The sequence below is a fragment of the Mytilus edulis genome, chromosome 4 (assembly GCF_963676685.1).
Source record: "Mytilus edulis chromosome 4, xbMytEdul2.2, whole genome shotgun sequence".
In the NCBI taxonomy this organism is placed as follows: Eukaryota; Metazoa; Mollusca; class Bivalvia; order Mytilida; family Mytilidae; genus Mytilus; species Mytilus edulis.
The window spans coordinates 4,004,288-4,030,651 of NC_092347.1; the positions used below are offsets into that span (position 1 = coordinate 4,004,288).

Sequence of the window (26,364 nt, forward strand, 5' to 3'; positions counted from 1 at the left end):
TAAAATTTAATGAAGAGGTTAAAAGCATCAATACATGTAGGTGCATGTTGTTATTGGACTTATCAGAAAATTGAGAAAGGAAATGGGGAATGTGACAAAGTGACAACAACCCGACCATAGAGCAGACAACAGCCGAAGGCCACCAATGGGTCTTCAATGTAGGGAGAAACTCCCACACCCGCATGTTTGAAAACCAATATTGGTTATAAATTTCAATGGAAATTATGCCCCTTGGAAATGTAAAGTGTGTGGAAATGATCTTTTTAAATATTGCTTTTAACAATCCAGTTCATGTTATATAATATTTTTTAAAAATTTGTATGAAAAGTTTGTATAAACAATATCTCAACAGAGTTTGAAAACCAGAAATAGGAATAATGTCTTAAATTTTTTTAAAAGCTTGTGAAAAATTATCTTGCAAGTGTCCTCATGGTTACCCAATAGAGAAGATCATGAAGAAACTTTTCATATGCAGATTAACTGGATTGGTGCTTTATTTATGCTTTATCAAACTAAACAGTGTTAGGGTGAACACAACAGTCAATAGACCATGCATGTCTGTATTACTTTGACAATTTGTCTAATTTTGGAAACACATCCTAAGGTAGCACTGGTATAGTGCATTATTTGTATTCGTGAATTTAATGGACTTAGACTGAAAAGTTTGAGTGCTTTCTCATTATTTGAACATATTCCCACTTAATTGAATATTTCTTACGTTTTATTAATGCACATCCTGTTTTATTTGTTATCTATTTGAATACACTTAATTTTGTCTACTTCATACACCATTATGTTTTAAGCTCTTGGCCTATTGATATTCTTACATAGAATTGATACATATTTACTCTGAATAAGTCTAGGTTTTATTGTCATTTGAAGATATTTGTATGAATTTTATCTCAGTTTTCAAAAAGTTGAAAAGAAATAACATACTGCATTAATACTATCAAATTATACATTTGTCCGCATTTACTGGCCTGTGTCCCTTGTTAGTGCTATATAATAGTGGTCATCCATGTCTATATGTGTTTATTTTTTGCATGCTTATATAAAGAATCTATGTATTGCATGCTTATATAAAGAACCAGGAGTTAAGTTAATTAAGGGGTTTGCAATTGCGAACTTTTTGGTTTTTTTTTTCTCAAAGGTATTATAGCAGCTATTGACATCTGCTTTGGACTCTTGCTGTTAAATTATATATGGGTACCTCCTGTTGTGTTTATTTAAACTTGTGGAGAAGAACTTTTTGTTTCATTGTTGTGAATTTAATATATTCTGTTATTTCTATCCCCAGCCTATTATTGTAGAAAAGTATTTTTTCTTCAATCTGTGCATTTGTGTCTCTATCTGTCCTTCCCTTGTGGTTAAATACACATGTTAAGTATGATTTTCAGGGGCAGATTTATGGGGGGGGGGGGGGTTTCCGGGGGTTGGAACCCCCTCTTTTTTTTGGATGATCAATGCATTTGAATTGGAGCATATCGTTGAAACCCCCCTTTACTCTGGGTTGGGACCCCCCTTTTTAAAATGGGGATCCATGCAGCCATTTAAAAAAAAAAGGCTTCCCCCCTCCCTTTTTGATTCTGAAATAATGGTTTTGACCCTTTCAATGCATTCTATGCACACCTTTTCACAGTATGACACAATATTTGTATAGACCTAGATCTATTATACTGTTACTTCCTCTGATTTACTCTTTTACTCCTATAACATTTGTTTTGCCATTGACTTTTACCTATAATTGTTTGTAATCATTTACATGGTGTTATTAGTCCAAAGAAAGGATAGCCTATAATCATGTTTATTTTAACTCTGACTTAATCCTGACAATATCATGGTCAGGTGTAAATAGTCTGTTTACATTTCTAATTCATATCAAATTGATTCTGAACAAAGAAAACAAACATTTTCCATTCATACAATAAAAATGTGACAATCTTTTCTTTATTATCACAAGTATTTAATTTAGCTTTGTGTAAGATTTTTTTTTGTCTTGGGATAAAATTTTGTTAGCTGTTTGGTCAGTTTGGTGACCATTATAGACATAATCACATTTATATATGAGCTACAGAGGCATGTAACAACCTATTGATGACAGGACCTTTTATCATGGATCATAATTGTCAAACTGGTATTCGGTTCACTGATCCCTTGATTCAATGAACTGAAGTTACTTGATACTTACCTGATCAAAGAAACGATAAAATACTTATTGTATAGTATTGATTGGGATGTATTAAAGCCTTCAGGATGGTTCAGATGGGACCAAGAAAACTTCCGTAAGTTCACAGAATTTTTGTACATCTTTGTACTATAAAAATATTATGTTTGCAATTGTCTTTTAAATTTCAACAATTAATTATAGTAGTGTCTTTCAAGTTCCAATTAGTGTTGATTATTTATAGACAACTTGAATTAAAATACATTTTTTTTTTATAAAGAGGACATTTAACATATATGTTAAACCTATTCTCTTCTATAACTATGTCTATACATGCCTGACATGTGTCTTAGAATGCAAAAAACTAAAAACCAGCCTTATTATTAGAAACTGATATATCATGTTCTGTTACTTTTTTATTATTTATTAAATAAGTTTGATATTGTTCATAATTAAAAGATTATTCAGTCAAAAATTTGTTAAAATGTTGATATTTTTTTTTCTTCTGAAGTTTTTATTTGCTGAATCCTTGCAGGGCTCTGTATTTGTATAAAATAATTTGCTGGATCCTTGCAGTGTACTGTTTATGTATTTGCTGGATCCCTGCAGTGTACTGTTTATGTATTTGCTGGATCCTTGCAGTGTACTGTTTATGTATTTGCTGGATCCTTTCAGTGTACTGTTTATGTATTTGCTGGATCCTTGCAGTGTACTGTTTATGTATTTGCTGGATCCTTGCAGTGTACTGTTTATGCATTTGCTGGAATCTTGCAGGGCTTTGTTTATGTATTTGCTGGATTCTTACAGAGTATTATTTATCTGTTTGCTGGATCCTTGCAGGACTTTGAGGTCTTTGTAAATGTATTTGCTAGGTGATTGATTGTTTTGGCTGGATCTTTGGATGGCTTTGTTGATGTTTTAGTTGTATCCCAATTCAGTGTATTGTACATTTATTTGCTTATTACAGTATCTTTTTGCATGAATGTGGCCCTGTTCCTTTGAGGGCATTGTATACATATAGAACTATTTGTTCAATCTTTCGATATATTTCGATATTTCTATAGCATTATTAATGTATTTAGCTCGGCCGTTATACTAGGAATTATGCTTGCATGTTACAATGTATTTGCTGCATTTAAAGCCTGCTTGTACTGATTTTGAACTTGAAATAGAACTTAACAACTTGTCCTAAACTTATTATAACTTAATAACCCATGACTGAAATACCTTTATTAGGTAAAGCCTAATAGACTTCTATAAAATGTCTGTTAAAGATTTTAAACCTTATTTCAGTGTGTTGTCACCTGTGTAAGATAGGTCAATCTATTACTATTTACATCCATCGTTAAACACACGCCTGATTATTAACAGTTAATAGGTGCTCATTTAAAACGTTATTTATGTGTTACATGATTTATTTAATTATCAATTTAGATGTATTCTTTTGATTAATTTTTTATCAACATACTGTTTCCTGCCTCTTAATTTGGACAATGTTTAAGTGTATTTTCTCATTAATAGTCAATAGTTCACAGCATTTTATAATTTTGATTAATATTTGGTTAATATATCATAGGATAACCTTTCTTGAATTATTGATTTACCTATTAAATCATGATTTAAATTTACAAATCCTGGACCCCCCCCCCTCTTATTGGTACATTGATGATTTAAGTGATGGCTTCATAATATGTTTCTTCATTATTTATCAACAATATTAATATGATTTGAAATTCATCTTAATTTTGTGTTCAGATTGGTCAGAGCCACATTATGCATTATGAATTTCATGTTTGTGAGATTTAATTATGAGACCCAGGGCCATAACTATAATTGAATTACAAATGATATTCTTTAAGAAATTCTTTTATAATGCAGCAATAGAATTATTTGGTATTAATGAAATGAAATATAAATATTCATGTCAGACTTATTCAGGATAAATAAGCATTGTAATGGGCTTATTTCACTGGACCTTCAAAATTAATACTGATTTGAATTTTAATATTGTATGATAAATAAAGAAATTAAACATCATAGACAATCTATAAATCTTTTATACCATTCTTTCATGAATTGTCATGTATTTGTAATCCAACTTTGGTCCAGTAGGTTTAAAGTGCTTAAATTAAATGATCAAGAGTGTCAGTTTAAAGTATTCTTCTAAACTTGTGTAATATTGGCCACTGGACATAAAGCTTGAACTGTTCAATGTAAAAAATCCTTATTAAGAAGGGACAAAAATGTGTCTACATCATATTTCCAAATCGGTCCCTCCAATTACTATTGCAAACAAGCAGTATCACTGGCATGACAACAAAACCACTTGTTACTCAATTTTACACTAAATGTGAGATTTTCTGCTATGGTATGTCCCAATGATTGATAAAGTTAAATGACCTCTGTAAAATACTAGAAAGCATGATCTGTCTACTAGTCACATTGAGTTTTATTATTCATTCATTCTGTATAGTAATATAGAGAAGTGGGATAGCTGACAAGATACCCCTGTGGTACTGCCAGATTCCCCCGCCGTAGTTTGTCACTGTACTTGACATATTCCCACATATCATTCCATTAATAGCCTCTATAATCAAACAGTGGTGAAATATTACATGGTTGTCAGCATCATAGTCATTTACTGTATTATTAGTTTGGGGAATATCAAAAATTATTGGTTACCATGGAAGCATGACATGTGCACAAAACGCAGAAACATTAGAATTGTATATGTTTATATAATTGTTTGATTAGAATCTGGGTTAGTTAACATCAGATATTGGCAGAATTCTGTATCAGTGTTTAAAATCAGTTGTCTTATCAAATACATGTACATACTTCTTACTCATTTATAAAATGATTTGTGATAAAATTAGAAAAGAATGTAGCAGATTAATTTCACTACAGATCATAGATCTTAATTTGGCTTTGTTTGTTTTGTTACACAACATCTACAATGAAAGGGAAAAGTGCTTTGTGTAGTATTTTGTTTAAAACATTTATTGCATATTTGTATAGCATCTCTTTAGTTTCTATAGTATCCCAGTTCAAAAAATATTGTGTGACAGTGATGCTAAAACAACCTACGAAATGATTTTATGTACTGTGGATTCATTATGATTGTCATAAATGACTCATTGATTTCATAATTACAGTTTAATGTTAAACAAGAACAAATTTTCTGTAGGCTTGTATCAAAACCTTTATAAGTAAAACCACGAAATCAAATATTCACAAAATTACAAAGTTTCCTCGGTGAAAAATAGATATCCACAATAATTACTGAATCCACAGCTCCTGGTATTTTCTTTTGCAAACTTTTATATACATCACATTTTCTGCTAGAGTCACACTTTCACAATAATAACTCTTTTTATGCTTATTATTTTAAACATAAAATCCCCAATGAATTATTTTTTTATGCTTCTAATTTAAAAAATTGGATGACTTTTCTGTAAATTTACATTTCTAACAATTTTTAACTCAAAGCTTATTACACTTTAATGAGAATTCATACAAGATTGACAGGAAACTGATTGAAATTGAATTGCTTTAATCAGCTGATAGCTTCATTTATCTTGAAGTAAGAAAACTAAGAAGATCACATTAGACAAATTGGAATGTTATAATTGAGGGTGGTCATGGGGCTCGCCACATATTGAGGGTGGTCATGGGGCTCGCCACATGATCATAGTAATTTACCTTGAAGTTGTGAACTTTTTGAAATATATGCCAAATTAGGGCATAGACCTAGATTCCCTGGTTCACTGAACAAGGAAAATTGAAAATGCAAATGAGATATGCTGTACTAGAAATTATAACTGTTTTAAAATAATGCTAACTGTTTTCTGTGTTTGAGGCCAACAGCAGCACTCAAAAACATTCAATGTCAATATTAATGAATGTGATGAATAACAGTAAATTATTTTAGTTGATTTGATGCTAACATTACTGTTAGCCAAACCCTAGCGACAAAGGGGCATTTAACAGTTGATACTGGCCATTCATACCCTCATATATACATTCAGTAGTCAGTAGTTAAATTGTTTATCAGAATCAGATACATCCTAATAATTAAAATCCCACCTGTTATAAAACCACAGAGAACTAGTGTTTAAATACACCCTTCTTATAATATAAACTAAATTTCAGTGTTAGGACTTGAAATAAATTTGTATTAAGACTACTAACCAGAGTAGCTATAGCTTGTTATAACAAGATATTGTTCAGTTTTATAGATGTTTTGGATAGCTTATGTTTATGGTATAGGTACAATAATTTGAGGACTAATAATGTATGAGATTCTTTGAGAACTCTTAGACTAGTGAAAAAAAAAATTGCTGCACTCAGATAAGTTTTTACTAATATCTTATAAATGTATGTCTGAAACATTGTTTACAAGATTTGACTTAATACTTTTTTCATTAATATTGATCACCTGAATGTTTCTTATTAATACAATGGTAGTGTGATGTTCCTGTTAACTCAGACTTACATCAGATGTACATATCAAAAACAGATGGTATTTTAATATCATGATAATGTTGATGTCATGATCAAGGAATAATTTCTCTATGATGAGGTCGCCTGTGTTTCTATAAAGTCTATGGAAGATTCTCCTGATATTTGTGCCATACAGATGTGATAGTAAAAGTGTATTACGTAATCTCAAATTCTTAACGCATTATCTTGATAATTCTGAATGAGTGCATTCCAATTTATGATGCAGTTAAATCTTAAGTGCTCTTTGTTATAATTGGTCTTCAAGTCTGGATTGTAAACAAGTTCCATTACAGAAAAGGAGAACAAAATTGGTTTTTGAAGGGTTTTGTTCTGGTAATTGAGGATAGTACAGAAGCTATGAGAAAATCTGTATTTTAGGAGGACTCTGATTGGTAGAAGTTGATGACTTTTTACTCCTAGTATTAATTCATATGGATGAATGCCATTGGACACTGTATTGATTTTTGCTGTATTGTTGACAGTTTAACCCTATACTTTAATCAGTCTATGACAAGAATTTGAATATTTCATGTAGATAGTGAACCAAGCAAAAATTACAAAAGCTTAGGAATAAATTAAACAGCAGTTGTTATTTTGTGATTTTCAGGATTAAGACAGTAGTTACAAGCTACCATTATATTCTACAAATTCTTATATAAAGGCCATAAATTCATTACTAGCCTGAGTTTGTGAGAGCTAATGAGTATCTTTTGGTGATCAGAGATCAATGTTGTGTTACAATTAGTATAATCCTGATCAAGCTGCTTAGCGGATACTTTTGTTTTGATTAGATATGGAAGTGTTTGAAAGGATTTATACACGACTATGATCATGACTCTAAGATCCATTCATTTGTTTATGGTGTAGATATCTTTGTTGTGCAGTAGTGTGTGCAGTACATTCTTACATTCAGTGTATCAAGGGAATTAATTAATAACATATTTTTGGGATTTAGATGGATACCAGATAATATATACACAGTTTACCAGCTGTGCAGGAAAGTCTTCAATGAAATTTCTTAAGTTCTAGGTAAATGAATTAATCAAATGTGATGATATAAAATTGCTTTTCTGAAGAAATATTCAAATGAGAGAGAAAGACAGCATACTTATTGTAAATGAACACACTGTTGATGAGAACTTATATCACGCTTTACTAAGGATTAGCCCCCCAAAAAGTTGTAAAGATGTCATGGTTATCTTCCTTTTCGCCATTAGATGTCAGAAAGAGGCCTCCAACTCCAGAATTTCCTGTCTCACCTTCAGACTTTGATGAACAGGAAATAGAGGCCAAAAAGAACAGCACAATGACAATGCCAAGGTCACCAACAAAAAGTCATAGGGCTGGTATATTCCGAGGTAGATCTTCTACACCTGATCGTGCCAGGGCCCCAAGTCCTGTAACCATTCCAACCGTTCCAAACCAAGCACATATGCATAGTGTTCCTCCGTCACCACGAACTGTACGTATGGTCAAGGTTATGCCGGACAGTCCACAACTTAGCAGAGGTACTGGTAGACCACCCACACCAGATGAATCGGTAGTACAGGACTTGTCATGGCTACAACATTTTATCATATGGAATGAAAGGCAAGAAATTTGTTTGGCATGTGCTACAGCATGTTTTATAACCTTTGGCTTGACATAGTATTTATTGTTTGTGAGACATCTCCATTTCAGATACATTGATAGCAAACATCTTTCCATATGATATGCCTTAATTTGTGTATTCCCTGCCAAGGCCCCACTTCTAAATGGTCCAACCATGCTAATCTATCTCATTTCTACTTCTTACTTCTATTATCCAAAAATATAGGGCTATTCAAACATATTTGATGCTCTGAAAAAATTGAGCCTTTGCTGTGTGATCTCTCTTTTGATATATCCGATTATCCAAATAAATAGTTTCAACATGATGTCTTTAACATTATTTCCTTTTAGACTCAAGAGGTTGCAATAATTCTGGCCACCATTGCATGCAGCAGTTTGCCATACTCCCTTTTCACCATTAGTGAAATTATTATTTGAAAATAAGAATTTCCCTTCAGTTGTCTCAAATAAATAGAATTGAAGGTTTCAGTTTTCTATGGCATATATATCATTTGTATATATAGTAGAATAAGCATGTAGTTAACTTATAACTAATGGCTAAATAATTTTGTATATAATTATATTAACAAATTTTCAAAGTAACTGCTTTAATTGTCTCAAAATGCTAAAATTTGTGGATTCTTTATGCTAGTTTACTTTGTATAAGTGTAGCAAGTATTATTTTCCATATTTTTATTATTTAACAGTTATGCCCCATACAAAAATACTTATTAGATTTTCTGTCAGTACTGTGTATTGGCAGCTCTCCTTCATACATGCTGATTTGTAATATTATAGGTTAAAGACCCTGTTTTGTGTTTTAATCTGTTTGACACTTTTGAGCTCACCTTGCCCCAAGGGCCAAGTGAGCTTTTCCCATCACTTTGCGTCCTGCGTCCGTCGTCGTTAACTTTTACAAAAATCTTCTCCTCTGAAAGTACTTGGCCAAATTAAACCAAACTTGGCCACAATCATCATTGGGGTATCTAGTTTAAAAAATGTGTCCGGTGACCCGGCTAACCATCTAAAATGGCCACCATGGCTAAAAATAGAACATAGGGGTAAAATGCAGTTTTTGGCTTAGGGGTAACTCAAAAACCAAAGCATTTAATTAGAGCAAATCTGACATGGGGTAAGTACCGATTATCAGGTTGTCTGCATGTTGATATCGTAAAATATCAGCTGCGAGACATAATATGAAGCTTTTTGTCGAGTAAGAGCAGCGAACGAGATCAAAAAGCCTTCGTATTATGTCGAGCAGCTGATATTTTACAATATTAATATGCCAATAACCTGATAATCGACTTATCGGGCTGTATTTGTGTCTTTTGGAAGTATTGTCTTAGTTTCACCAGCAACCGGAAGTTGACTTGATAATTTCGGGTCAAACTTATCAACGTCGGTTCAAACATTATGACGTCGCTGATATGTCCGGGTCAAAGTTATTAAGGCCAGGTCAACGTATTTGACGTCACAAAGCCGTGATATGGAGTTTTATCAAGAGTTGAGCAGATTGATATAGACAATTGGACGACCGATAAAATTATTTATCAGGTCAAGATCTATCTGCCCTAAAATTTTCAGACAAAACAGACAATCTGTTGTTTGGTTGCTGCCCCAGTTAGTAATTTTAAGGAAATTTTGCAGTTTTTGGTTATAATCTTTAATATTATAATAGATAGAGATAAACTGTAAACAGCAATAATGTTCAACAAAGTAAGATCTACAAATAAGTCAACATGACCAAAATTGTCAGTTTATCCCTTAAGGAGTTATTGCCCTTTATAGTTTCCATTTCCAATTTTATCAAGAATTCATGTACCTTGTCATTGGTGAACTGACCTTCACCTTATTTTGATTGATGCACATTAAGTTAATGTGTTGGGTTAATTAGTTTCTGAGGTATAAGTTAAAGTCAGTTATGTTTGGTTTAAAGAATAAATGAAATGTGATAAATTGTACATATCAATCTTACAGGGTTCACCTGACTCTGACCTCATTCATGACCTTTTTGCTGACAAATGTCAACTAAGGTGACTATTTTAACACTAAATTGGTCCCTTATATAATTTACCAACCTACAGAGTGATAATGATGCATTGCACATACATAAAATGAAAGAGTAGGGAGGATTGCCACACAATATATATGTATTAAATTGCTTTGCTATTTTCCATGTACCGGTAGACTTGAGTGTTGGTATCAGATATTTGGATGTTTTGATATAATTGTAAAGGATTTAATATATTGTTTTCCTATGATGTAGGGGCTACACCATTAAGTTTGACCATAGTTGTATTTGGCAAAACATTTTGGAAATTAAGTAGCCTCAATACTGCTCTTCAACTTCTTGCTTTATGTGGCCATTTTAACTGTTTTGATTTGAGTGTTACTTATAGGTCTTTTGTAGACGAAACATGCATCTTGCATACAAAATTTGAATCCTAGTATACCTATGATTAGTTTATTTGTATATTCTTAGTAACATTTATGTGTTTTTTCAGAGAATATTAATTGATATTAATACTACAGTAGTAGATGTTGCTGTATGTATGTCTACTTTTGTTATAAATGATAGCTAGATCATGATTCCAGGACAACTTCAAAACAATACCCATATATATGCTGTCTGACAAAAGTGTGTGTGTAAATCCAACAGACCAAATGAATTACATGTTGTAATTTGCATATAATTTCCACCAATACAAATCCTGCATGATATTACTGCAAGAATAGGGTAAACTAACCCACTTTTCAAACATTGTTAGGAAGCAAGCCTCCTGAACAGACTAGATTGTGCTGATCTCAAGCAGTCACAGAACCAACAATTTTTGCTAAGTAGTTTGATGGGCTGCTGTTAATTATCTGTTGATCGTAGAAGATGATGGCTTTGATGTATGTTGTCAAACAAACAAAATAAATAGGTATGGTCAGATTCTCTTTTCATCACACAATATTTAGGATTAATTTCAAAGCCTTGGTGTTTATTATATATACTTTCTTCTTTACTGTCATTTTGTAGTTAAAAACTCAGCCAGTGTATAGATAAAGTACATGGTCCTCTGTGGCCAAGTGGTTTAAGTATAAGTAATTACTACTGTAATCACTAGCCAGTCAACACCTAAGTTGTGAGTTTGAACCCCGCTTGAGCGGTTGGACCAGACTCCAATCTTAATTGACTATAGGTTCTCCTATCAAAGGTCTGTGGTTTTCTTCTTGGACTCCGGCTTCCTCACATCAGTTTTGCATCAGCATGTTCTCATCATTGCAACAATGAAAAGATAACTGTACCCATGGAATAGATATTTAACATTCATTTGTTAGTCTTGAACTGTACTACATGTATATAAAATGATTTATAAATTGATTGATGCTTGAGTTAGCTTACAGTATAATATATTAAACATATTTTTCACATTCCTCACAGGAAAGTTTCCTATAAATAACTTATCCCTACAATCCCATCTACATTTAATATCCTGTTAAAGTCTTCATTCTTGCACAGAAAAAAATAAAAAATTATTGTAGTAAAGATAGTATGTTACAGGAAGTACATCAAAGTCAATAGTATTCTGGCTGTTAACAGGACAAGATCTTACAACTTAATAAAAACAGTCATTTAAACCTTCTATGTTAACATTTAATATCTATCAGAAGTTGCTGCTGCCAATTTCTCTTCTGTGCCAGAATAACCTCAGTTATTAGACTTTTTATCAATGATATAAAAATATCTTGTCTTATCTGAAAACAAAAACTGAGAATCAATTTTATGGAATTGGTTGAAGTATGGCGGAGTGTTCAGAAAATGTGTATGTTTTAATTTATTAGTCTATATTTTAAGGTTTTATATTGTTGATAATTCATGTAGTGTTTGATCTCCCTGATGGCGATGGTTACATGTTGGCATTAATTTGTAAAAGAATAATCTCATGCTGTGCTTTACAGGTCTGAATCACAAATAATGGGTGTATCTAATGTTTACATCTGATTGCAGATCAAAAAAAGTTGTGTATTTTAATGATTTATGATTGTTTGAAGGAAGTTTGTTTATCTGTTTCATCAAGAGAGTTTTGCATGGGCTGTTATGGTTAAATGTCAGTACGTATTAATGTATGAATAGTCACAAATTACTTTACTTTAATGTATTTCAAACCATTTCACATGTTTCATGCCAATCATTTGAACAGGCAGGTACAAAAAATAAATTATATAATATTCTATAAAAGCAACCAAATATCACCTTGAATATATTTAATGTTGAAGAAAATCGTAAAACAAACATGAAGATGTGCATTGGACACCTGTTTGCCTCAGTGTAGTGTGTAATATCTTGTTTTGTGATACAGACAGCATTACTTATTGTTCCAGAAATCCCAGAATGGTAGTAGGCATTGTCATTCATGCCATCATTAAGGCGATTGGATGTGGGAGGGGGGAATGAGCACTAATCAACCTTGATTCCCTCACTCGTGGGAGGAGGGAATGAGCACTAATCAACCCTGATTCCCTGACTTGTGGGAGGGGGAATGAGCACTAATCAACCCTGATTCCCTCACTTGTGGGAGGGGGGAATGAGCACTAATCAACCCTGATTCCCTCACTCGTGGGAGGGGGGAATGAGCACTAATCAACCCTGATTCCCTCACTCGTGGGAGGGGGGAATGAGCACTAATCAACCCTGATTCCCTCACTTGTGGGAGGGGGGAATGAGCACTAATCAACCCTGATTCCCTCACTCGTGGGAGGGGGGAATGAGCACTAATCAACCCTGATTCCCTGACTTGTGGGAGGGGGAATGAGCACTAATCAACCCTGATTCCCTCACTTGTGGGAGGGGGGAATGAGCACTAATCAACCCTGATTCCCTCACTCGTGGGAGGGGGGAATGAGCACTAATCAACCCTGATTCCCTCACTCGTGGGAGGGGGGAATGAGCACTAATCAACCCTGATTCCCTCACTCGTGGGAGGGGGGAATGAGCACTAATCAACCCTGATTCCCTCACTCGTGGGAGGGGGGAATGAGCACTAATCAACCCTGATTCCCTCACTCGTGGGAGGGGGGAATGAGCACTAATCAACTCTGATTCCCTCACTCGTGGGAGGGGGGAATGAGCAATAATCAACCCTGATTCCCTCACTTGTGTGACTTAGAGACATGCATTAACTTGAAGTTTGTTTTGTTTGTCCTACATTTTTGCATGAAAGGAGATAACTGTTAGAGCAATCCTGGTTCACTCTATTTTGTTTGTGCTAAATTCAGGGAGATAACTGTTAAATCTATTCTGGTACACTTTTGGTGTGTAAAATTGATGGGAGATAACTGTTACATCTATCCTAGACTTGCTACAATTCCTTTTCTTTTATTTTTTTCTTATTAATTTATATGTTTACTGATAACTGCCAGTATACTGATTGCCCTCTACATCTATCCTGATACACTTACTTTAGTGTGCTAAATTAAGGAAGATAAATGTTACATCCATTCTGGTTAACTTAAGTTTAGTGTTCTAAATTAAGGGAGATAAATATTACATCTATCCTGATGCACTTAGTTTTAGTTTGCTAAATGATGGGAGATAACTGTTACATCTATCCTGATACACTTAGTTTTAGTATGCTAAATGAGGGGAAATAACTGTTACATCTATCCTGATACACTTAGTTTTAGTATGCTAAATGAGGGGAAATAACTGTTACATCTATCCTGATACACTTAGTTTTAGTATGCTAAATGAGGGGAAATAACTGTTACATCTATTCTGATACACTCAGGTTTAGTGCTCTAAATGAAGGGAGATAACTGTTTCATCTATCCTGATACACTTAGTTTAAGTATGCTAAATGAAGAGAAATGATAAAATTAACGGTACCAATTTTCTTGCACCAGATGCGCATTTCGACAATACATGTCTCTTCAGTGATGCTTGTGGCCAAATTATTTGAAATCCAAAGCTTATATAAATATAAAAGATGAAGAGCTATAATCCAAAAGGTCTAAAAAGTATAGCCAACTGTTACATCCATTCTGATACACTCAGGTTTAGTGCTCTAAATGAAGGGAAATAACTGTTACAGTTTTATGTCCATCCTGATACACAAAGTTAGTGTGCTAAATTAAGTAATATAACTGTAACATCTATTCTGATACACTTTTAAACTTTTGAAAAGAGTTACATTCATCTTGATCAATACCCATTTTGAATGATTTAAATGTTTCACCATTTTTCATGCAGTAATAGCCAGTGCATGATCCTGAAGAATTGCAATATTAACATTGTTTCATTACTTATAACAAATTAATCTGTACTAAGTACTCAGAAAATATTATAGATGTCCCAGAGAGAAAACGGGTGTCAACACTCTGGTACCGAAAGGTAAACTTAGTTCAGATCAATTATTTTCAATGTCCTTAACAGATGTACCAGAGCAAAATGAAATTAAAACAATAGGTGATTTGTTGCAATTAGTGTATTTGCACTATTACATGAGGGTTAAAATTCTGTTCATAACCAGATGGATTAATGCAATTCTCCCCTTTATAACATTACCATTTATTTGTGAGGCTATTTCTTTCCATTGTCTTGTCTTTTAGTAGATCCCTCCTATATAGGACCACCTCCATTGGCATTGCATACTTTATATGTATGTGAACAATGATAAATGTTACTAAAGCAATTCTAAATCGCTTGGGAATTAAGATTATATATATGCAATTAAAAGATCTAACATTTCTTATCTGAACCTTTGAGATCATTTACAATGAACTTAAGTATTTTTTTTTTCAATTTCACAGTTTAATGCTTGTTGTGTCCCTTGAAATCTTACATTATGAAATGACCTTTTTTTAAAAGGTATTCACTGACATTCAAATATAAATGACAAATATGTAAAATTCAAAGCATTTATTTCTTATCATGGTCCATAAGTTAATGGGATTAATTAAGGAATAAAAAAAAAACATTTAACTAGATTGTAGTGTAAAGTATAACCATTTTGTTTATGGTCATGGGTTAATAAGTTAAAATAGTTTTCCAATTACTTGTAATTGACTTTATTGTAAATTCAATTATATATCAATATTAAAGATCTGTACAAAGATCTGTAATTGAATTTCATTAATATAATGTTTACTTGTTTGCTGGAGGGGTCAATACTGCCAATAAACACATTTGATAAAACACAATTTGATTGACAGTGCAGTTCTTCAACTATGACAGAAGTTATCAATCAAGTAAGAAAAAAGGTTATGTCCCAACATTACAGGGGAGATAATCTGGAGAAATTATCCTTAAAAGGCTTAAATCAGGATAAGCTACTTTCACATAAGAAGATTAACGAAATATTGTGATAAAATTTGAATGTTTATGTTTATGTGACCTTGTCTTGGAAGAAACATGCTGGAAATTAATTGCAGGTAACCCTTTGATGTCCTCCAGGTAAAACATATGTCATGTATCACTTTTTGGTAATTAGCAAGTTTATTTGCGGTCATTTTAATGTCATATATTGGTAACAATATGGACAAACTGGTCACAATTTGCTGTTTTTAGCACTGTTTTAATGTGTTTTCTAGCGTTTCTAGTTGTTGATATTCTGTTGTCACATTTCAAAACATCATAATGCTTTTTGGATAATATGCAGTAAGAAAATTGATGTATAAATAGTGTAGATAGGATTTATACATGATCGGGGAATTAAAATTCCTACAAAGTCTGCTTGATAAGATTGAACAATTTAGTGTAGAAAGTTAGATACAGCATATTTCCACATTTAGAGTATTATTCATCAGAAAGAAATCAATATTGGGATATTAAATTGTGCTATGAACTATTAGGAACAACTTCATACTCCATAAAAAGGATAATATTATTAAGGACTACAAAAAGTTACCAAACAAAAGACAACTTCCCATCTGACAGAATCAATGAAGTCAGAGATGGCGTATCTACTGACACCAAGCTCCATTGATTCCACGACCTTTGCTGGGGACGACTTTGCGGATGATGATGTTTTTGAAGAGCACTTGATAGTGCGAAGAGAGTAAGGAGAAAATTACTTATCTGTTGTTTTAGAAATATTATTTTCTTTGATGGTTTTATGAATGATTGATTGTTTTGCCGCTATTATGGGTTGTTAATTGTATTGGAGTATGTTAAGAGCAGAATGTATTTTTGTGATCGGTAAATTAGTTGGTATTTTTTGGAAGGCAGCAGTAGATGTAATACTGAAGGATTTATTGTTCTCATTGTTTGTTTTATCAGGATAATTACACACAGTGCTTGATTGTCAATTGTTGTAATACATGTTTAAGTTTCTTAGCCGTAGAGGATCTTTTTCCAAGAAATGGTCTGTATCTTTTTACAAAAGTGCATGCAATAATTGCTAATTAACAACATTTATATGTAATTGTACTTTTGCATATTGATTTTTGAACCTACATAAAATATCTTATTTTAATCATTTATTAATAATTAGTATATATAATGTAATACTGTATTGTTTATTTATTTTTTTTTTTTTTTATACTTGTATTAAATGTTGTTTCTTTCAGTTCATAATTTTTATCAAGGGTGTGTAATGTGTAATCTTGATGTTGAGTAATGTAGTTTTGAATGTTGAGAATTTTTATTAAGCAAGAGATAGAGAAGTGAATATGTTCCTATCTGTTGATATAATCTTTTAAGCAAGAATGCTATGAAGATGTCTTAGAACTCAGATAATGCAAGGAAAAAAATATTTATAATTTGCTTTACTTGTTCAGAGTTTATGATGAATATCATATGCTAAAAAAACTAATTGAACACTTGTATGTTCTCAAAATAGTTCAAAATTTCATCCACAACTTTGGTGTTTTTTTCACTGTTGAGTCCAGAGTGCATAAATATTAATTTTTACAAAGTGCATTTTTTGTTGCCTAATTACATGAATGAAAGATAAACCCTATTGGTATAATCTTAAAAACTGATTTCTTTTCTATTTTCAGGGAGCAGCCCATCTTTTCTACCAAAGCCCATGTGTTTCAGATAGACCCAGAAACTAAGAAGAACTGGATACCTGCCAGTAAGAATGCCGTCAGTGTCTCATATTATTATGATTCTACAAGAAACACATACAGAATTATCAGTGTTGATGGATCTAAGGTAATTTTTCAATGATTTGTGAATGTTTAGTCAAGGAAAGTAATTGTTGAAATCCTAGAAACAGCAACACAAATGACAAATGTGTTTTAGTTAACCATGAAATTCTTGATGATAAACCTAGCATTCTTGATCCTACAGTTATATATGATAACATGTTTTCTTGCAACTGGTCAGATTGATAACCAAAAAAATATTATCAAAAGTTATTGATGCAAACACTTTTTGTTGAACATGGGTAGTGGTTAGGTGAAAGCTTCAATCAGATAACTAACCCTATGTTTACAAATATACATTAGATTTGACATAACAGATATTTCACAAATGTTAAGGACAAGAACAAAATAATTAAATGAATTGGGTTAAATATTCTGAATGTCACTAGGAAAATAAAGGTGTGTGGATGGACTCCCCAGAGAGTTGGTGGTAGGTTTCTTCACTATCTTCCATAATTTAGGCTAATAATCTTAATCATGGCCATAATTTAGGCTAATAATCTTAATCATGGCCTTAATTTAGGCTAACAATCTTAATCATGGCCATAATTTAGGCTAATAATCTTAATCATGGCCATAATTTAGGCTAATAATCTTAATCATGGCCATAATTTAGGCTAATAATCTTAATCATGGCCATAATTTAGGCTAACAATCTTAATCATGGCCATAACTTTGGCTAACAGTCCTAATAATGGCCATAACTTAGGCTAACATCATAACAATGCTGACAATTTTAATCTTGACTAAATTTAACGCTGGCTATCCTGAAATTGCTTCATCTTAAGCTGGAAGTCCAAATCATGGCTACATATATCAGGCTGACACAAATATCTTAATGACCACATCTTTGACTTACAATCCTAATCATAAAACAGGCAGAAAGTCTTAATCATTGCTTAATCTTAGACAAAAGTTTTTTATCATGGCCACATCTTAAGATTTACAATGTAATCATAGTTACATATATATAAGACAGACAATTCTTAACATGGCTGCATCTTTGGCTGACAGTTATAGTCATGGAAACAGTTCATGATAACCATAAAAAATTATTGCAACATGATCTGCTGACAGTCCTAGTCATGGCACTATCTTAGACTGACAATCATAATCATGACATTGCAATTGCATTGATTATCAATAATTATCATGACAGCAATAAGATGAACAAATACAAGGACCTACAATAATCCAGTGTTGTATATTTTCTTCCATTATCCCTGTAATTAAGGCTATAATTCATATAAGTCTGAAAAATATTTTGTGCACTAATATTAATAACCATGGCATGAATAGAAAGAATTGCAGGCCAATTACAAGAAAGCCATCAACTTGTGTATAAATGCTGACTTTTCTGCTGATTTTGTTATAATAGGGAGAAAAAAAGAACAAAGAGGAGTAAAAAATCACAAGCTATTATAATGTTTTACATGTTGTAAAAAAGCAAGGCAATTACATTACCAATCATTCAGTGTGTTTTGCTAATTAAATGCTCCAATAAAACTATATGTTTTAGAACTGAATCCTTCAAAGAACAAACTTGGTGGTTATTGTCTTGTTTTATCATATGTATAATAAAAACAGGATGATAATAAATATCGGGCTTTTAATTCTGTGAGGTTTATAAATAAAACATCCTAATTAAAACTAATGAAGTGCTTGAATTTCTATATCTGAAATTATTTCTGATGATCAAAAGTGCATCAATAGTAATGAACCTTTATTGTTATTAAAACAGTATGATACTTCTGAGTATATGAATAAGCCTTGAAATATTTATGATGCCACTGAGAATACAAATAAGCATAGAAATATTGTTAGCTGCCCTTTATTGATAATTTGTTCAGCTTTGTGACTAAAACCTGATGAGCTGTTCAAAGGTTTCTGATAGAGAAGTCATAACTAGATAGTCATAAAGACACTTTGGTGCCTTTAATCTGTCTATTGACTGATATAAAGTATCTGACTGTAATGTTCTTGTAACATTATAAAATCCATTCTTACAGCTCTCCAAAGTGAGTGTTTAATGTTATTTTAATGACATCAGTTAATTAAACCATCATAGTTATCCTTTAGTTTCATCAAAGATCATAATTGTATTAACAGTTATCTCCATTTGTATCAAGGATCCATAATTATTTATGTCATTATCAGAACTGTCTGTAGGGGATGAAAATGCTGTGTCATTCTGTTGTGTTTTATGACATACAAGGCAGGATCTACATACTAAGCATGATTTATTTTGCCTCTCTGATACAAAATGGCTGCCATCGAAGGTTTGAGACATTAACAATGTTAAGTTTACATTTTATTCCACCTCTCTCTCAAATATAAAGCAAACTATAGTCTTAAAACATTGTTTTGGATGCATTATTGATCTATGTGGACTAGCTCATTATTTTGTGTCATCCTAAACATGCATGAAATATTTGACACTGGAAGTTAAGCAACCAACAATCAATTATTTTTTTGTTCATAAATTAGGCCATTAGTTTCCTCCTTTGAATTGTTTCACATTTTTCATTTTGGGGGTTTTATTGCTGACTTATGCAGTATGGGCTTTGCTCATTGTTGAAGGTGGTACGGTGACCTATATTTGTTGATTTCTGTGTCAATTGGTCTCCTGTGAATAGTTGTCTCATAGGCAATCATACAGCTCCCAAGATAATGTAAAACAAAGCAAGGCATGTAGTCAACACTATATATAATTTGTTTAATATCTTACAGGCAATCATCAACAGTACTATCACTCCTGGAATGACCTTTACTAAAACATCCCAGAAGTTTGGTCAGTGGTCAGATCCAAGGGCAAACACAGTATATGGACTTGGATTTACATCAGAGGCAGATTTGGCAAAGGTTTGTTAGATATTTATGCCAGATTTGTTTATATTGTTGGCCTTGCATGAGGAAAGTACTTCCTATCCTGTAAATTTTCAGGACTTTGTAGCAAATTTCAATTTAAAGAAGAAATAAAACCTGTCATATTACATACTGTTGATCCAGTAATTTTCATGGGTACCAATTGTCATGGATTGAGACAAAAGTAGGTTTGGGAGATATTTGATTTTGTGTTCTTTCTCTAAGTTTACATATAAACCTATACAAAAAATTTCTTCTTAAACATTTGAAATTATGGTTAACCTTTATCCTTGAAATCCCCCCACCACCCTTAAAAAAAATAGGTATCCCACTTAAAATTACATTCCCCAGTATCATTAAATATGAAAATATGACCATAAAGAAGAAAAGTGTGTGAAATGATTATAGAAACAAGAATGTGTCCATAGTACACAGATGCCCATCCCTCACTATCATTTTCTATGGTCAGAAGAGTGTGAAATTGTGGACGAAACTCTAATTTGGCATCAAAATTAGTAAGATCATATAGGAAACATGTTGCCCAAGTTTCAAGTTGTTTAGAGTGCATTTGTTTCTAACCCGAAATTTTGTCATCGATGACTATCGTTTAGTAAACGTTGAGCTGCTAGAAACAAATACATCGTTTAATAAACTTTATCGACCCCGCGTAGTCAGACAGAAATAGATTACACTCACGCACTGTAAACAAACAGGTAAAAGTCCGGGAAATAAATAACCAGGACTTTGCGAAAACAACACGTGCTCGTTATTATTTAAACGACAGATGCAGAAACAAATATATCGTTTACACGTCTCAACGATAAACGATCAACGACTACGCGACTATTTTGCGCGTACATCGTTTACGTGAACGATGTCAACGTTGACCAAAAAATGTAAGAAACAAATGGATTAAACGACTACGCGCGTAATCGTTTACATCGTTTAGGTTAGAAACAAATGCGCTCTTAGACTTCTACTTCACCAAAATTTCTAATCTGAAGCATGACAGACAAACTAGTGCAGAATCTAATATTTAGTGGACAATACAAAATTGTTATGATGTCAATAGTTACAATTTGTGAGCCTGTACTATGATAGATACAGCTTCTTCCTGGTAAGAACGACAGTTGTAAACAAGTATTGCCATGGTAAAATATATCTAAAGTCTTACTATAATGAATCCTGTTAATTGTTTTTATGAATGGTAAACTTACATACAACTCAAAATAGAAACACTAAATTGTGAGAGATATGAAATATCTGAAATCCTAAACAAAGCTATTCATATGTAATAATTTACTATTTAGTAATTGAAAGCAATAAATAGAAGATGTTACTAATTATATCTTTATTATACCAGAATAGAACATTTGAAATTATACAATTTCTGCTACAATACTTGGATGATTGACTAGACAAAATATACATTCTGTAAAATTGATTTTCATTATTATAGAGTATACTAAGGTAATTTTAATAGCAGGCTGGGGAAGTATTTAATGGCAGATTTACCAGATTCTGAAATAAAATCACACCTGTCCAACTGACTAGTTTATTTTAAGAGTAAATTTATAATAAGTTTCTGCTATGGTAATTAATTCAATCATTATCATATGGAAAAGTGGTGAAATTTTGATGTATAAATTTTAGTACACTAGATATCTGATGAAAGAAAATTTAATGAAGAAATCAGATAAAATGAATTGATACCATCAAACTTCATGAACATTTTTTTCATTCACTGATTCATCAGAATATAGATAAAGGGTATGAATAAGTCTACTTCTTATATATTCTAGCTGTTGGCCCATTTTTCACTATTTGAGATATAATAATCACTTGGCATAGATCTGTCACTTGCATTACAAAATGTTTTCTTTTGACAGTGCCCTGTCAGCTTAAACCATACTTGTATCATATTAAGTGCTGACTTTTCTGACCAACTGACACAACAATCATTACTATAGAACAAAGGCCTAACTTATTTATTACCATAAAAGTACAGAGGTACTGAATATCTACAAATTGATTGTAATTTGGTTAATAATTCCTGTCAGTTGAGTGATTTGACCAACATGGCCAGCTTAAAAGTGTATACTATTACTTGGAGGAAATATTTCACAAATTTATATTTCAATGTTAATTGTATTTGCATTTGTTAAATTCATCTCTGTTCTATAAGATTGTTAACTTAACAACAAATACAATTATTTGAAAGAAATTTATATTTTGAAAATTTGTCCTACAAGTTTGTACAGGTTTATAAAGCATGTTGCTTAAATAGTACCATTGCTCTCCTTCTTTCAACAATCTATTTTAAAGTATGTGTATACAGTGAATGTGAACAGTTGCCAAAATACCAAATAGAGATGTCCTTGCTAATGGCATTAGCAATTTCTATTCTATTCATTGACCTTCGACTCCAGAACCTTAGGATGTTGATATCTATCTTTTGCTTTGCTTCACTGGACACAGAGTTGTGGCAAGTAAAAGGGATCAGATATAGTTATGTCAATTTATTTAAGACCAGTCTTGTGACAAATCTAGATTCAATTATAATTTTAGTTTTGTTTAAAAGAAGCTATATCAAACAACACCAGAGGGTCATAATATTTGTACAACTTCCTCGGTTGAAGGCTAAGGTCAAAAACTTTGGTTTCAGTTGACAACCCCATGTACTATGGTAAAGATTGTGTCCGCTCTATATCTTGAGAACCACTATGATTTCAAAGTTAATGCTGGTACTTGACATGCAATGCACCCTCTGGATTGCATATTAACCAACACCAGAGGGTGTGTCATGATGTATGAAGGACAAAGTTCAAGGTCAAAAACTTTGGTTTCAATTGACAACTGCATGTTCTATGGTACAAATGGTGTCCGCTCTATATCTTGAGAACTGTTATGATTTCAAAGTTTATACTTGACATGTATATCCAGAAGGTGTGTCATAATGTATGTACAACTTCCTAGGTCAAAGATTAAGGTAAATACTTTGATTTCAGTTGACAACTCCATGTTCTATGGTAAAGATACAATAATGTTTTACCACACATCATTTACAGCAGGGCTCACAGAGATGGCTACCATCACAACTCTAGTTTTTCCAGAGGTAGAGGGCATAACACAAAGTGACTATTTTCTTGAACTTCAAAGTTCTGTCTGGTTCATTCTAAATATTTTTTTTAGATTTACAGAGTACAACAAAACAATGTTTTCAGGTGCTGGAATATTCCTTTTGAAATCATTATTAGCCAGACATCTACTTATGATATTTGATCTTGAATCATGTTAATGGAACTGGGACCTAGACTATATCTGGTCTTTGTAAGATTGATACACAATAACTGTTTTTGGTTGAGAAGCATTTCATTCCTATTTATTTTCTCATTTTAGTTTATAGAGAAGTTCAAAGACATCAAAGATCTTACAAGACAACAGGTAGCTCAACAACAAGTACAGCCGCCTCCACCACAACATAGTCCTCAAATTAACGGGAATGTTGTAGACGAGAATCACTCTGCTAGCCAGTCTTCCCCTGCTCTTCCTCCCTCCCCAGCAGGTGCACGCCAGGTCCTGCACCATCGCAGCTCTAGCCTCTCTGCTGTTCAGGTTTGTTTGGTGCTTGCATGTTCTTTATATAACTGTATAGTGTTGGGATGTTTCCAAATTAAGTAAATGTGATTTAAGCATTGCAAAAACAATATAGGTGTTCTTGGTTTATTTTTAATTTGAAGAAATTATTGGTGTTTTTGCTTTGTTTTTGTAGCTGTCTGATTGAACAAAGCAGTAAATTTGAAAAGAAGGAACATGAATAAAATTTCTTGAACACCACATGAAAATAATGATGATGATTGGGTATGTTCACTATGTTGAATGAGGAAGTTGCTTAATATATAAGTATAAAAATCTACATTCATGGTCTTCTCTATTGTACAAATTTGAATAGTTTGAAAGTTTCATTGCTTATAAATTCTACACAATTGCTGTTTCTAATTTGCCTCTATTGCTTCTACATAAGTCATTACATTCAAACAAAGCATGACATTAGAAACTGTTTGTCTCTTTTGTAATCTTGTCTATGTAGGAAAGGGTAAAGGAATCATAGCATAGATAACTTGTTGTAATTGTTAAAAACATCAATTAAATAGAAATAATAATGCACAAAAATTGATAACATTTTCTTTAGATTTTGTAAAATCACTAACATTGACTAAAAACTCTCAAACCACTCTGAATAAACACTTAGTTCGACTAAACAAGTTATTTTTGAAACAGTAAACTGGGATAGGAAACATCTCAACACAGAAAGAGTTTTATTTTGATTTGTTTATCAATAATATGTTTATTTTTGCTCTATATTAACAGACATGTGTTGTGTAACTCTTAATTTCAGTCAAAACATCTATAGATTTATGATCTGTGAATTATTATTTTTCATATGCTATCAGTTTTATCTATGTCTTCAGGATTATATATAGCCTTATTTACATTCCGATAATTCTTCTTATAAATAAATCATGTGTAATAAGAGAATTGTTATTGAGAGGAATAGTTTAGAGATTATCACCAAATTTTGTAGACTGATAGCCCAGAAGATCCAACAGAAAGCCCTGAACAATCATCAGTAGGAAACAAAGTATTTTGATCTTTCTAATTCTTGCTGAATGATAAAGCTTCCTTCATTTATAGTGAATAACTCTTGTCCATCGTCACTGTTATGAAAATCGGAAGTACTGTAAATTTAGAAATTAATGCATGCATTTATTATTGGGAATCCTCGATCAAAAATGTTAAATCTAATTTTTAGATTGAAAAATATTATTTTAAGAAAAAAATAATGAATGCAAGTTTTGAGATTCTGATACTGTCACACTTTTTGCATTGCAATAATATTTTGAGCTTAGGAATTTGATATCTAAACCAATTACTACCAACAAGTAATGGACATGTAAATTATAATTAGTAATATATTTTTGATTGATTCACAGGAAATCTCATGTTTTACTATAGATTAGAACATTCATTCTAAAGGCAATACACAACATCTATGTTTTAATTAAAGAATGATTAATGTAGACAATGAATTCATAAGCTCAGTCATCAGTGCACAAATGTTGGTAAACAATTTTGATTCTCAATTTTGAGAATAATTTTATCGAATTTGTTCGAAAGGATACCTTTTTGAGACTTTGGCAAGGACAGTCAGGTGGTACAAGAGTTACCTTTTCTTCAGGTTTTGGTTAAGGTGATATTTTAACAATTTTAAAGGTTAAAAAAAAGTAAATACTAGTACATGAAAATATTAAGAAAACTCATATGCATGAAATGGACTTGGTGTAGCCAAAACATAGTATATTTATAGATGGATTGCATGAAGTTTAGGATGAGAAAATAATTCTATATAAGTTGCATGCTTGGATTCTTGGAAAAATTATTTCTTTTTTTTAATAAAATGAATACAGTAAAATATATGCATTGTATGTATGTATGCATATGTATATGTATTTTGTAATAATTTTATACCACCTCAAAAATTTTGCTGTCATATATTGGTATCACATTGTTTTCGTCGTCCGTGTTTCTGGACAAGAACTTTGTATACGGAAATAGAAATCTATGAAATTTAAACACAAGGTTTATGACATCAACAGGAAGGTTGGGATTGATTTTGAGGGTTATAGTTCCAGCAGTTTAGGAAGTAGGGGCATAAAAAAAAGGCCCAAATAAGCATTTTTCTAGTTTCAAGACAATAACTTGTGGAATGGTGTATGGATCTCCCTGAGATTATACCACAAGTTTCCATACCACAAATGGATGGTTATGATTGGCTTTTGGGGGGTTATGGCTCAAACCGTTTTGGAATTAGGGGCAAAAAAGTGGGGAAACAAGGGTGTCCTGGTTAAAAAGTACAATATTAAGATTGGATTACCTCCCTTACACTGCTTTTTAATTATGTATTAAGAAATTTGAATTGAGATTATGACCATATTTGAGTGAATGAGTTTTTATTTTAGAAAAAAGGGAGGAAGTGAAAAAAAAATGGGGGAGAAGGAACTGTGGGGTGACAATTGTTTCTCATTTCAGATTTCAGAAATTAAAAA

The 26,364-nt window shown here is 32.2% G+C and overlaps 1 protein-coding gene across 8 annotated transcripts in view; it reads left to right on the top strand.

Moving 5' to 3' along the window:
- LOC139521660 (homer protein homolog 2-like) overlaps nucleotides 1-26,364 on the top strand; it is a 52,327-nt gene that overhangs the window by 18,007 nt on the left and 7,956 nt on the right. For 2 of the 8 annotated variants that reach the window (XM_071315157.1, XM_071315156.1), the window contains 4 exons: nucleotides 17,243-17,399; nucleotides 20,123-20,254; nucleotides 23,657-23,872; nucleotides 24,843-24,899. In XM_071315157.1, the coding sequence (XP_071171258.1) occupies nucleotides 17,243-17,399; nucleotides 20,123-20,254; nucleotides 23,657-23,872; nucleotides 24,843-24,899 (562 nt within the window). Of the gene's footprint in view, nucleotides 1-6,872; nucleotides 8,258-16,472; nucleotides 16,606-17,242; nucleotides 17,400-20,122; nucleotides 20,255-23,656; nucleotides 23,873-24,842; nucleotides 24,900-26,364 lie in introns of those variants that run through there. The other 6 variants (XM_071315162.1, XM_071315159.1, XM_071315154.1 and 3 more) reach the window with 5 other exon arrangements.